We start from the raw sequence: 13681 nt of genomic DNA, 5'->3' as shown, positions 1-13681 counted from the left end.
CTCCCGGGGCCTGCCCGCGCGGGTAGCCACCGCGCCACGACGCGCCGGGAGGCACAGCGCGGCGGCCCGCAGGGGGCGCAGTGCTGGGGCCGACGCCCGAGGGGGTCCCCGCCCTCCCCCGCCCTCGGCCGAGGGGCGGGAGGCCGAGGGCGAGTAGGGGAGAGGCTGGGAGGGAGGCGGCTGGGAGGGAAGAGGGAGGGCGGCGCGGCGGCGCGGAGCCGGGTGCGGGCGCAGGGGCGGGAGCGGAGCCAGAGCGGAGCCGAGCCGAGCCGGGGGCGGGGCGGGGCGGGGCGGCGGCTGGCGGCTGGCGGCGAGCGCCGGGGAGCGCGCCTGGGGAGCGTGGAGGGAGGAGCGAGGGGAGCGCGGGCCCCGCCGCCCCCGCCCCGCGCCGCCCGCGCGCAACAGTTCCCCCAAAGTTGCAGCCCGGGAGGCGGGCCGCCAGTCGTGGACGCGGCGCTATGGGCACCCGGCAGACCAAGGGCAGCCTGGCGGAAAAAGCCAGCCCCAGTGCGGCGCCCGGTCCCCGCCGCGAACGGCCCGACTTCTGGTCGTCGCTGCTGCTGCGCGCCGGGGACAAGGCGGGGCGCGCGGGCGCGGGAGCGGGGCTGCCCCCCTATCACCGGCGCGTGAGCATGGTCCAGGAGCTGCTGCGGATGGTGCGCCAGGGCCGGCGGGAGGAGGCGGGGACGCTGCTGCAGCACCTGCGCCAGGTGAGCGTGGCGAGGGGGTGCGGGGGGCGCGCGGGCTGCGGGAGCGCCCCGCCCCTTCCCGGGAGGCGGGCGAGCGCCGAGGGGCACCGCCCTGGGCCCCCTCTCGTAGGGGTGGAAGCCGGTTTGGCAGCAGGTGCCTCGGTGCTCCCGCGGAATTTGAGGCCTCAGGACTGGGCGGGGGAAGGATGGCCGGGCGAGGCTGGGCTGCGGGGGACCTGTTGAAATACGTTCCCGCTTCTCTCCTCCAGAGGCAGAAGAGGCCGGGCCCAGGGATGCTGGCGGGAGGGGGCGCGGGAGGGTTGCCTGGTCTGGGCCAAGGCGCTCTTCTTCCTCTTTACCCCTGCCAAGGGTTCCTCAGGTTCTCTGGGGAATCCAAGGGCATAGCCCTGGGGCTGGTGCGATGCCAGTCCCGACGCCGCTGCCCACCTGGAGGCATTCTAGACCGCGCTTCGGGTGGGAGACTTTGATCTCCCCTGAATAACTTTGACAGGTGCTCAGCCCTGAGCCCCTACTGAACAGTGGAAGGAGAGGGGTTGGCTTGGTTTCCTGCGTGACAGACTACCCGCCTGCAGAAACTTCAGGCGCTCCCCTGCCTGTCCCTGTCCCACTGGTTAGTGACTGGCTGCAGATCTGGCCTTCCCCTGTTTCAGGGCTGCCCTGTGGCCCACAGTCAGGCACCTCTCTTCCGCTCGTTTTCCTTCCTTTCTTTTGAGGGGGTGTGGCCTGGTCCGTGGATTTTGTTGAGTGAAAGAGGCAGGAGGGTGTACCTCCTGCATCACCAAATGGGTTGTCTTCACTCAGCTTTGGGGGGCGAGTCCAGGGCCCATATTCTTGCTAGATTGACCCCATTAGTGGTAGAGTCCATGCAGGGGGGGGTCTCGGGTGGCCTTTCTGAAATCTTCACATCACTGATAAAATAGGATCTAGTGGCACCTTCCTAGGAGGAGCTTCCAAAACCTACTCAGATGCCCATCCCTCCTGAATCTGTGGCACCCCCACCCCCTTATATCTGGTATGCTGGAACCCTGGAGAGTGTGTTCCCAAGGTGTGCGCTGCACTGGGAGAGAGAAGCCAAGACCTAGGGGGCAGGGGATTGAGCTCTTGCCTCATTTTTCCAAACAGAATGAGGCCTGAGATGCCGCTCTTATCAGGTGCCTTCTCTGAATTGAGTCATCAAAGAAAGATGACATTACGCACCACATAACTTTAGCTGTGTGTATTTCTTTGTCTTAAAAATTGGAAACCAGTGCATGGCCTCTGTGGAAACTCTTTTGCTTTCAAACAGAATAATGGATTTTCCAGACCATCATATCCCATTTGCACACCAGACTGTACGAAGATTCTACTGATCACATGCTGTTCCCCCAGCACTGGGGTGGGTGCTTCTGGGGAAACAGAAGAGTGGAGGGCCCGACAGGTGGGGGTCAACACAAGCCCTTCTTGGAGGGGGAAAGAAGAAAGTGAAGTCGGTATTCCTGAGGGCCAGTCACAGGAGGCAGACACCTTGGGCGCCTCCTGTCCCTCTGAGGCTGAGTGTGATCCCACATCCTAAAGCTGACCTTCTCCCTGGGTTTTGAAGAACAGATAAGTTCCTGTGGCCCTGCAGGGTCCTTGAAACGGAGTATTTTTTGAGAAATGTTGATCTTGTTGGTATCCTGACACCCTCCTTAGTGGCAGGACTAGGAGGGCTGATGGGGGCAGGATGGGGTTAATCAGACTTTCCCCTTATTTTGTGAAAACAGCCCTGCAGCTCCTTGCATGTTGGCTCTCTTGACCCATAGCTGTGGGTAAGGTCTGTGGGCCAGCAATGGGCATGGCTAAGGGGCTTGGAGAGCTGCCCTGGTGCTTGGAATGTACAGATCAGGGCCCTAGGCATTGTGGGAGGGGGTGTCCACATGTCCATGAGAAACAGGAAGACAGTTTTCTAGGACCCTGATGCTGCTTAGAGGAATGTTGAACGGGGTCAGTGCTGTGCACTGAGTGGCCTTTTCTCCCAAGGTGCTGTGTGCTCAGTAGCCCTTTCTCTCAAGGTATGTTTTTCATTCTAGTTTCCTTCTCTAGTCTGGAAGTGGGGATGTTCAGACAGGGAGTGAGTAGTCACTGCGAGACTTGAAAACACTCAGGGCCTCTGGGGGTCAGACTGGGAGAGCCTCCTCAGTAACACAGTAGAAAAAGCCAGGGGGGTGTGCAGAGCTCAGGGTGCTCAGTCCCACTGTGATGTTGTCTAGAAGCCACTTGGTGGGCATTGAGGAGCAGGCAGACAGGAATAGCAGCCAGGATGGTAAGAGCCTCCCGCATTTGCACAGCACTTTCTCTTGTGTTTGATAATGTCTGCTTGGCTGCAGGATTTGTGTATGCCCAGGGCCCCAGGGTTGGAGGTCAACTCCAGATCTTTAATCCCTGTGGTCTTAACCTCAAATCCTTGAGCTTCCTGAGGTCATGAAGGACACTCCTCCCAGACAAATGCACCAGCATACACACTCTTGCAAGAATTTCAGAGGGTTCACAGACCCTGAGTTCAGCATGTGCTTCAGTCTGGTACCACACCCCCTGCTATGTGACTTGCTACAGGCTTGAGGTATGGAAACAGACTGAGGCAGTTCATGGTGGCTGCAGATGCTGCTTCTGAATGCCCCTCATTTGAATCTAAGACTGGGGGTGGGGTTCCCTGATTGGAGACTGCAATTGTCCATGCTTGTCACTTGCTGGAGAGGTATCAGGACACCTTGCTTAATGTTATCGATGCTGAGCTATGGCCAGTGACACAGGCAGGATGCCAGGAAGCTGCTGTGAAGGAGCAGAGCATGATCCCCATCCCTTTAGGAGCAGTGTAACCATGAGAAGAGCCTGGGCCAAGAGTCAGCTCAGAGGCTTGCCTTCTGGTCCTCAATCTGCTTTGACCTTGGACTCAGCAGATAACCTGAGTTGTGTTCCCTCATTTCCCAAAGGGTATCTGGGGTACTGAGCAGAGCAAATGCTACAAAGTGTGAAATTGTGTTGGCTCTGCAAATCAAGCACGTTTTTACAGCAAAGATGATAAGAAACAGAAGAATCTGCCCTTCTTTGGATTTGGCCAGGCTACAGACAAGGTCGTCTTCTGTCTCCTGCTGGGCTCAAGGAGCTTTGGGATTCCATCTACCTGGCCAGGGGTCAGTCTGGATCAAAAGCTCGCTGCAGATTCAGAAGCTGTCTGGAGTGGGTGCTCATGGGGATAAAAGAAGTCAGCTGTGGATAGAAGAGGCCATTCCTCTCCCCTTTCCCGTACCACAATCCTGCAGGCCTCGCCCTTCCCCAGATGACCCACCCCAAGTCTTGGGATCAGGCTTGCCATCTTTAAGGAGCCCTGGGGAAGAAGTAGCCTTTAGTAATGAAGTGAGGGTAAGTGCCAGGCCATGCAGAAGGTGGGGTGTCATCCCGTCAGCCCAGCAGTTTCTCTGAGTCCCAAAATTTCCAGACTGGGATGTTAGCCAGCTTCATATAGTGCCAGACTAAGGGGTCAGTTTCCCCAGGGTACACCAAGCTGAAGTGGTTCACTTCCTCCTGTTCACCAGCCTCCGTGCTTCCTTGCAAAGAGGGTGTGATTGGGTTGCTTACTGCCACTCAGGATGGCACAGCCCTATTGGGCAGAGCTGTCCCGTGTTAGCCTGCCTGCCCCACCCAATGGTGTGGCTTGGACATGGACTCCTGGCTCAGTCCACTGTGGCCAGGGTGGCAGGACTGGCTTCACTACATGTGGGAGCATAAACCACATCAGCTAATGCAAATCAAGACACACACACACCCCAGGACCTAGGGTGTCTTACTTCCTGAGGGAGGCTGGATAATGGACGTGCACTTGGAGGCTCCCTGGGGACCTGGAAACTGGCCAGGTCTTTCCTACCTGGAGGCAGAAACATTAGTGGAATGGCCCTTGAAGGTCACCTTTTTTCTCTGATGCCCCACCTATGAAAATCTCTTTAGGTGAACAGGTTGAAAGGCCACCAGACACCAAGCAAGGAGGCCCCCACCCTTGACCTTGATCTTAGTCTTCCCTCACCTGGAATGCATTTCCTTGTTACCTTTCCAAGGCCACCTTCCTGAACGATGTCAGCCCAAGGCTCTGAGGTCCAGAGGTCTTTCAGGTCCTACCCCACTGGGTGGTGGTTAATCACCATGCACAGATTTCCCCCGATGCCCATTTTGTTTGTCAGACTAAGTCATATGCTTCCTGAGAGTGAGACACCACCACCACCGTTGTCCCTCCGTGGAATTGAACACCCACAGGCTTGTAACAGTCTTCGGTGAGTCTGAGCTGTGAAGATGCATGTCTGCCGCCACTGTCACGGTGTGTCCTCAGAAAGCATTTGGCTCCCCAGCCATGCTGTGTCTCTGGGGCATGTTCACCAGGCATGTGAGTTTGGTCATAAAAGCTGGCATGTTTGCCTTCTGTGTGGTCAGATTCCTGGGAGCAAGGTCCGAGGGGCTTGGCTGTTCCTGGCAGCCTGTCAGGTGGTGGTGTTCTTGGATAGAGGAGTGGCATGGTGCCCAGCCTCCGTGGGTACCTCGGGGATCCCAGCTGGCAGGTGCGGTCTGGGCCTCCGCCAAGGTGGTGGGAGGGGATCGAGCCGCTGGGAGAGCCTGGCCTCTGCATTTCTGATTGGCTGCTTGTGCTGAATCATGTTCATTCCATCCACAAAGAGAAATCCTGCTTTCTAAAACCCACACTCTCTCACCTGGCTAGCATAGCTCAGCGGTTGAGCATCCACCTATGATCCAGGAAATCGAGGTTCAATTCCTGGTCAGGGCACAGGCTCAGTCCCCAGTGGGGGGCATACAGGAGGCAGCCAATCAGTGACTCTCATCATTGATGTTTCTATCTCTCTTTCCTCTCTCTTCCTCTCTCTTTAAAATCAATAAAAATATGTGTGTTTTTTTTAAAAAAATCCACACTCTTTGACTGGGCTGGGCATGGGCACTTCCCGTGATAAAGATGCAGAAGGAAGCGGCGCCAGGACCTGCTTCACTGGTTTCTAAGGCCAGGGACACGGCAGCCTCTGTGTGGCCAGACATGACCACAGGGCCTGGTGCCTGGCCAGCTCTCCTGACTTTAGGTTCTGGTCTGGTGGGCAGGGGCTCTCTTTTTTGGAACAAATGCCCACCTCTTTGGCGATGACCAGAACCTGCTCTCTCTCCAGAGCTCCTGAAATCCTTGGGGCCCCCCATGCACCTCCTTGCTGCGTAAGTGCACACCCTCCCCTTCCCCTGATGCTGTTTCATCTCCATGCACACTGCACTGGGGCAGGGGCCATAGATCCTATACTGGGCACAGTGGTTTTTCAGGAAATCCTTATTGGATGGATTTTAAACTTCTCAGGAACCGCTGCCTCTGAGCCCTCAGGAGCCGGTGGGATCTGGCTCTGACTTATCTAGTGTTCCACTCCCAGCACCAGACCAGGCTATCCTTCCAGTAACCCACAGAGTGGGTGCCATCACTCCTCCCATTCTCAGGGTTCTAGCTGCTTCTCTTTGCACCCCACACACCTCCTGCAGGCAGAGCCACATTGCAGAAGGGTTACACAGGTGATTACGGTCTTTCTCTGGCTTCCCCATCAGGATGCCCAAGGGGTGGGATCAACATTTGAGGAGATGGCTTCCCGAGAGTGGATTCTGGGCCAGCCATCTGCCCCACCTTTCCCTCCAGGAGCAGCGTTGTGGGTGGCTTATGAGAAAAATGACACACACACATATGCCCTCTACGCTCCATCCGTGCTGTCTGGATCAGATCCTCTCTCATTAGGAGAAACGAGGGGTAGAAGAGGGGGCCTGATTGTCAATTGCTGTATCCTGGCTCACTGTCGCTAAAGAGTTGGCCGTTCTAATGAGAACACTGACCTTGGCGGGCACTCGTGCGCTTGTGCACTCGAGCACACACACAGTTATAGTGCCTGCTGTCCACCCCACCCACCCTACTCACCAGCCCTGAGCAGTGCCACGTGGCTCACTGGGAGCATTTCCCAGCTTTTTATTTTTATTTTTTTAACTTTTATTAGCTCAGACTCCTGGTTGCTGCAGCCATATGGAGTTCTGCCAGTGGCTGCTGCTCAAAGGGATGTGGCATTTTGATGTTTCCAACTTTATCTTCACCAGGATAGATGCAGGAGTCCAGCTGAGAGTGGAGAGTTCAGAATGTGTTTGCCTGCAGAGTTGGCCTCACTTTGGGTCTGAGGTCCCCCACCTCCAGAGCTGCCCCCCAACCCCTTTTGGCCCTCCTTGCCCATGCCTGTCTTTCTGCCTCTCTCCCTGCCACCTCCTGCAGCTTCTCTTTGTGTCTGTGTATTTCTCTGTTTCTCTCCCTTCCCCTTGCCCGATCTTGGTCAGCTTCCCTCTGCACTCCGTCCTAGCCCCAGCCTCCAAGGCAGGGAGACCGGAGAAGCAGCGGGCCCCTGAGAAGTGGAAGGAATAGGTGATGGCTGAGAAAGGGGGCCCTGCTCATCCTGGTTATTTGGGTGTTGGCTCAGTGCCTTGGGTGGTAGGGCAAGCACTGGGACACCCTTCCCATCTACATACTGCTTTCTAGTCCATAAAGCGTTTTCTTGTATTTATTTTGCTCCATAAATAGTCTTGTGAGGTTGGCAGGATATTTCTTAAAGTAACAAGTGGCAGGTTTTTGTAATATAAAAGCCTTGGACAATTACAGGGAAATGAGACAATGCAGATGAGCACAAATAAGACTGTAGGAATTTAGTTAACGTATCTACAATGGAGTGTCCGCCCTTCCAGGCACTGTCCTAGACTCTGGAGAGGCAGCAGGCAGCCGGACAGGAAAAGCAGTAGTAGTGCTTGTTCCTTACTCCATGGAGGGGACTGTGAGGACTCGAGAGGCCAGAGCTAGTGGTCGAGCTTAGCGTGGCCCAGAGTAAGGGTTCTGTGGCTATAGCTACCTGCCCTGGGAACCGGAGGTTCTGGTCCCAGCTCAGACCTGAACTTGCCCAGCCCCTTCCCTTCTCTGGCCTGTTTTCCCGTCTAAACCTGAAGGGGTGGGTGGTTGAGATGACACTGAGACTCCCTGCCACCACTCAGATTCCAGCCTTCCATGTTCTCAGAAAGATGCATTTCTTCCCACGTTTGGTTGGTTACTTCTTGCAGGCTCTGAGCTGGATTCACATTCGTGCAGTGAGCTCACTACAAGAGCCAGCGCTCAGGGGGAGGGGCTTCCGCAGGAAAGCAGACCCCAGAGGCCACTGCAGAGGCCAGCGTGTCCTGCTGTCAGCAGTCCTGGCGACTGGCCGCTCATCTTACAGGAGGGCAGTCACACAGCATGGGGGGCGGAGGCCAGAGCGGGGGACTGTGTAGCCTTCCATGGTGCTCCGAGCTGTGGTGCCAGAGCGAAGGCCGGTGTTACAGAGGCCTGCGCTGCCCTGTGAGCCCAGGGCCCTTCACCCAGGGCAGGCCTGCTGGGCCTGCTCCCTACCTGACACGTTCCCCCACTGCCTCCTGCGGAAGCTGCCCCTCCCTCCCCGGGCCCCTCCTCTGAGGGGTCACTCAGCGTTCAGCTCATCCCAGCTTTGTGCTCCTGCCCATGGAGACCCAGGTCTCTCGGTCCAGGCAGAGCTTTGGGTACCTGGCTGCAGGACTACTAGGTTCTTTCACTTGGCTGATACTGCTGGGTGCCTGCCGGGTAGGGAAGTGCGAAATGGAGGGCCTGCCAGGGTGCTCTTTCTAGAATGGATGGATCCGAGCAGCATCTGGTGCTGTAGGTGGGTGGTGAGTGAGTGTGGAGCCAGCCACAGCCGGTCAGATTCTGGCTCTGCCATTGACTGGCCACAGTGCAGAGTGGCCGGGCTGGGCAGAAAGCCAGAAGGGTGGCAGTAGGGATGGCCTGGGGCGGGTATAGAGGGGGAATTCACAGGTTCAGGGCACACAACACATGGTGGCTGCTGTGTGAACCCCTCCTCTCCCACCAGGCTTCTAAATGGGTAAGGCCCTGGGCCTGGGAGCTACAGGGAGTCATCCCCACCCCACCCCTAGTTGAGACTTTGCCTCACCCACCCTTCATGGTCCCTCTCAGCTGCTCTGATGCTCAGACCTGTCCCTCTCTTTCCCAGATCCTTAGCCCAGAGTTTCCCCAGAGCACACCATGCCCTGCAGGAAGTCCCGGCTCTCTCTGTGCCCCCAACAGACACCCCACTCCTACTTCACAGCTGCTGTCCCCATGAAGCCACAGGGCTTCACAGCTTCACCCACAGCTACAGCCTGCCCAAGGAGGCTTGCAGGGCACCCCTCTCCAACTGAGAGCCACCAGGCAAGGAATAGGAGTCCTCCCCACTCTGCCGGCCACCTGCAGGGAGCCAGGACTGGTGGCCTGGGAGAGTGGCAGCCTGGGACTCCCCAGCCTCTGTTGCTCTGAGTTATGTAAATACAGCCACTGCCTCCTGGCATTCTAGGCTCAGCCTCACAGGGTCATAGGGGTGGTGCTGGGGGCAGACAGGGCTCAGGAGAGCCCACCCATACCTGGACCTGGGCCTGCCATCCCAGCACAGCCTTGCCAGAGCCAGCCAGTCCCAGCATCCCTGGCAGTCCCACCTCCACTACCCCCTCTCCCAGGACCTGGCCCCTTAGCATCCTCTGCCTCATCTGAGACCCAGCCCAGGGAGGGTGCAGATGAGGGTGAGGGAGAAGGGGATAGGAGCTGCAGGTGCTTCCAGGAAGGGAGGGCTCTGTGGTCAGCTGAGCATCAGGCTCCTGTGGTCCCAGAGGAATCCCAGCTGGAAACAAGACCTACCTTTCTGTTTTCACTCCTGGGAGTGTCAGACTGTACCTGCCCATCCCACTGCACCAGGGGCCTGTTTCAAAATTCAAATGCGCACCCGAACAGCCATTCCTCCCCTCTGCTGAACGCCCGGCCCAGCCTGTCTTAACAGTGGGGACACCCTCTAAAAGTGTCTGACTCTGGCCCCATCCACCCTCAGACACCTGATGGGGTGGCCTTCCCTGGGGTTGTCCTCCTTTGTTGCACCTTCCAGGACCCAGCTGTTGGAGATTCAGGCTGTGTTCTGGAGAAAAGGCCTACAATAAACTCAGCGTGCCTGGGAGGTGTTGGCTGAGCTTGGTTTATAATCTCTTTCTTATGGCTCCTAATGGCCTCCCCACGGGGATGTCACCTCCTCACTAGTGTGTGGGCTGGCAGGAAAAAACAAACGCTACAGAGGAGAAAGCATGGGAGGGGCTCTAGGCCCACCTGTACCAGGTGCTAGGCCAGCCGTCTGGCCCTTCAGTGGGCTGCCTGACCATCTTGGACATTGTGGTCTGACTGGCTCAGTCCTGGCAGTGCTCCTGGGTCCCAGCCACCAGAGGATGGGCAGGGCTGGGGCTTAATGTCCTTGAGATCCCAGGGGCCTGGATCTGCCCCCTCTGTCTCCTGGTGGAATTGGAGGGAAGGAAAGGGGCTCCTGTGGTTTCTTTTGGTGGGAGAACATGCTGCAGTCAGAGCTGAGATGTTCTAAGGAGGTGCACATGCCCCAGACTGGCACCAGGGGCGCCTCCCGAGGTCCTGTCCCACCCGGTGGTCCGTGGAGAAGCTTTGGAAATGAGCCTCAGTCTGTCCCAGTGAATAGCTTGTTGTTTTCTGAGCTTCCTCAGGTTGGGGTGAGTAGCTCAGGCCCATTCGCAGGAGCAGGATGAAGGATGGGCTTGGGGTCTCCACATGCAGCAGGGAACCCTGGCTGTCTCTTCACTGTTGCATGAACCACCAGGATCTGGTGGGAGAGGCGGGCCTTGGGCGAGGAGAGGAGTGGGCAGCGTCATTCCCCTGAGCATGGTCTCTAAGTGACACTTTTCCAACAGTTTACTCTTTAAAGTAAGATGTTGAGACAGTGGTGGCTCATAATGTGATGAACAAATCTTGGAGTAAGCAGAAAGCAGGACCATGAGCTGAAGAGAGGGTAGTCCCAGTAATGGGCATGTCACAAGCTCCTGCCCCCACATTAGAGCTTGGCCACACCTCTGCTTCTGTCAGCCTAGGAAAACTAAGGCCTTTGGAGGTATGGAGGCCACTCAGTGAGTCCAGGCGACCCAAGGATGCCCCATCCTCTCGGGGTCTTTCAGTGAGATATAGAGCAGCTTCTGGCCCGTATGTGCCTTGTGAGGAATAGAAGACGGCTGTCTGGCTGGCAGAGCCAGGGTCAAGGTTTGGTGAGTTCAGCCCCACCCAGGTGACTGGTGCAAACCCTGCGCAGCCGAGCTTGGCAGCCTTGGCGAAAGTGCACAGAAGTTCAGAGTCTTTATCAGCTGAGGCCAGTCTGGAGCCTCACCCCTTCTCCTACTCAGCTCCTCGGCACAGCCTTCCCAGGTCACCTAAGCCAGGGAATGGTGAAATAACAGCCAGACGTGACTTCTGCCTCTGAGCCAGGTGCTTGTCCTCTTCCTTCTGAATCATGGAGCTGAAACAATTGGGCATCTTCTTCTAGAAGGTTCCAGCTCAACACTCTTGCCTCTCAGAGGGTGTCAGATAGAATTGAAGATGCCCTGTGTGGGTCTGGGTCAGGCCCAGCCAGGAGCACCAGGGGACAAGGGGGCATCATGGTGTCCTCCATGGGCTCTGTCTCAGGGATCCTGGATGGCCCAGCTTCCCAGACTTCCTACATTCCCACCTGTACCAGGCCTGGGGAAATGGGCTGGATGCTTCCCCCCACTGTGAATAACTTCCACATCTCCAGATGAAATAATTCCCTTCAGTCTAGTTTTCCTAGAATGCACCAGTCTTCAGAGCTACTGCTGCTTCTCAAGTATAGACATGTTTTCCACTCCTTCTAGAGTTATGGTTTTGGGGGTAAAAACACTTTAATGTGGGGCCCTTGCTGATGGGATTTCCAGACAGTTTCTGGCCCAAAGACCCTCAGGAGTGTGGAGGGGACAGTTCTTGGATATGGAACTCAGACATGGAAGGTGCTAAGTCACCTGTCCCAAGAATTCGCATCTCTCCAGAAACTGCCTGCTGGTTGAGAATGGGCCCAGTCAGGCAGGGCGAGAATATGAAAATGTTTTGTCTGTGATACATCCCAGGGAGGCTGGTCCCTGAGTGAGGGCCCAGAAGAGGGTACTCTGAGGGGAGCGAGGGTCAAGGGGGAGGCAGGCCTGAAAGGGAGAGGGGGTACTGGGATGGAATTAGGGAAACCGGTTTAGAAAACTGGCCAGAGGCTGATGGGAACCCAAAGAAGTAAGGACAGCTGGTTGGGAACGAGAGAGCAGGTATGGAGCAAAGCGCTCCCCGTGGCTTCCACCTGGGCATGCTCCTGAGGGAACAGGTCCACCGAGGGAGATCCTGTGGGCGGAATCCAGGGATGCTGCGGTGGAAAGAGAGGCCTGGGACCCTGGCGGAAAGCTCCGGGCCTTCACCAGGTCTATGGTTTCATCCCACTCACCTCTACGCCCTCTCTCCTAGGAACCAGGCAAAGGTCCCTCCCTTCCCCCAAGAACACAGCTTTCATGCCCTTCCTTTGCAGCCTTTAGGTCTCACTAGCCCCTTCTTGCGGCTGCTGGTTGTGGCCCCTGTTCTTCCATCTGCAGGAGAATGAGGCCCTGAACGCAAAGGCTCGATGGGCCGGATGTCCGGGCGCCCTGCTAGGGCTCCTTTCCTGGGCCAGCTCCCGCCCCCACTGCCCGGAGAACAGCACGCAGCTCCTCAGTGACCGGCCATCGTGCTCACTGATCTGACTGGAAAGGTCTTGGGGAAATCGACGGAGCTTGGACGCCCAGGCAGGGCCTTGCCCACGCCTGGGGATCCTGGGGGATCTCCTCCTCCTTCCTCTGCACCACTTCCCGCCTAGCGTTGGGAGCGAGCTGGATTCCTTCTCCAGCGTGACTCATCTCTGCTCACCCAGATTCTTGGAGGCTTCTCTTGGGCCTGCCTCTGACCCAGAGATTTAAAGTGGTAAAGACCCTTCGTTTGTTGTGATGGTTAGTTTTACGTGTCAGCTTGGCTAGGCCATGGTACCCAGCTTTTGTTCAAACACAAGTCTAGAAGCTGCAGCACAGGTATATTTTAGATGAGATTAACGTTTAAGTCGCTGGACTTTGAGGAGAGCAGATGACCTTCCATAATGTGGGTGGGCCCCATCCAATCAGTTGAAGTCCTTCAGAGAAAACACTGGAAGAAGTTCTAGCCTCCAGAATGCCTTCAGATTCAAGACCGCAACATGAGCTCTTCCCTGGTCTCCACCCTGCACAGACTTCAGACTTGCCAGATCCCACAATCATATGAGCCAGTTCCTTACATCAGCCTCTCTCTCCCCCTCTCCCCCCCCCACGCACACTCGAGTGCACATGCTCATACACCCTATGGGTTCTGTTTCTCTGGAGAACCCTAGCTAATAATACACTAGTCCCCAAGGCCTGGCAGCTGGGAGAAATGGAGTTAGAAACTTCTGGGGCCCTGAGGCCCTCTTGTTCCTGACACTTGCTCACTGTATGAGACAGCCCTCAAGTCCTCAGCTTATCACTCTGAGAAATGGGCCGTTCCTTTGAAGTCTGTACTACTTGGAAAGCAGGGTATTAGGGAGCTTTAAGTCATCCCTCCACCTCATTGTCATGACCAAGAGTTCCTTTGACAATGAACCAAACTCTTATCTAAAATGGACAAAACTTACCACAGAGAGGGCCAGATGGGCTTGAGTACATTCACTCAAAGGCGTAAACAACTGATTCAGATGATTTCCCAAGCAGGGAGATCAGGAGAGCTCGGGTGGATCCTCAGTGCTGGGAATTCACAGAATGCAGGAGCAGTGGACCTCAGGGACTTTCTGCAGAAGAATTCCAGCCCCGCAGATGCTGGGGGGTGGGGGCCCTTGAGAAATAACTTTGGGGAATACTGCAGATGCCACACCCTTTCATTGAGTCATAAGGCGCAGCAGCTAAAAAGTCTGAGAGGAGAAAGGAAATGGATGTTTGTTGAATTTCTTGTGTCCCAACCCTCTGTGGTCCAAGGCTCTCTTCTG

General features: G+C 56.5%; 1 protein-coding gene across 1 annotated transcript in view; it reads left to right on the top strand.

Annotated features, from left to right (window-relative positions):
* The first annotated feature begins 458 nt into the window (after positions 1–458).
* Positions 459–13681, top strand: part of LRRC75A (leucine rich repeat containing 75A) — a 31770-nt gene continuing 18547 nt past the window's right edge. Inside the window, exon 1 of the mRNA XM_087825831.1 lies at positions 459–710. Within this exon, the coding sequence (XP_087681957.1) occupies positions 459–710 (252 nt within the window). The remainder of the gene's footprint in view (positions 711–13681) is intronic.

The sequence above is a fragment of the Miniopterus natalensis genome, chromosome 17, assembly GCF_054644295.1.
Source record: "Miniopterus natalensis isolate mMinNat1 chromosome 17, mMinNat1.hap1, whole genome shotgun sequence".
Classification (NCBI taxonomy): Eukaryota; Metazoa; Chordata; class Mammalia; order Chiroptera; family Miniopteridae; genus Miniopterus; species Miniopterus natalensis.
This window is presented reverse-complemented; position numbering and strand designations above follow the sequence as displayed.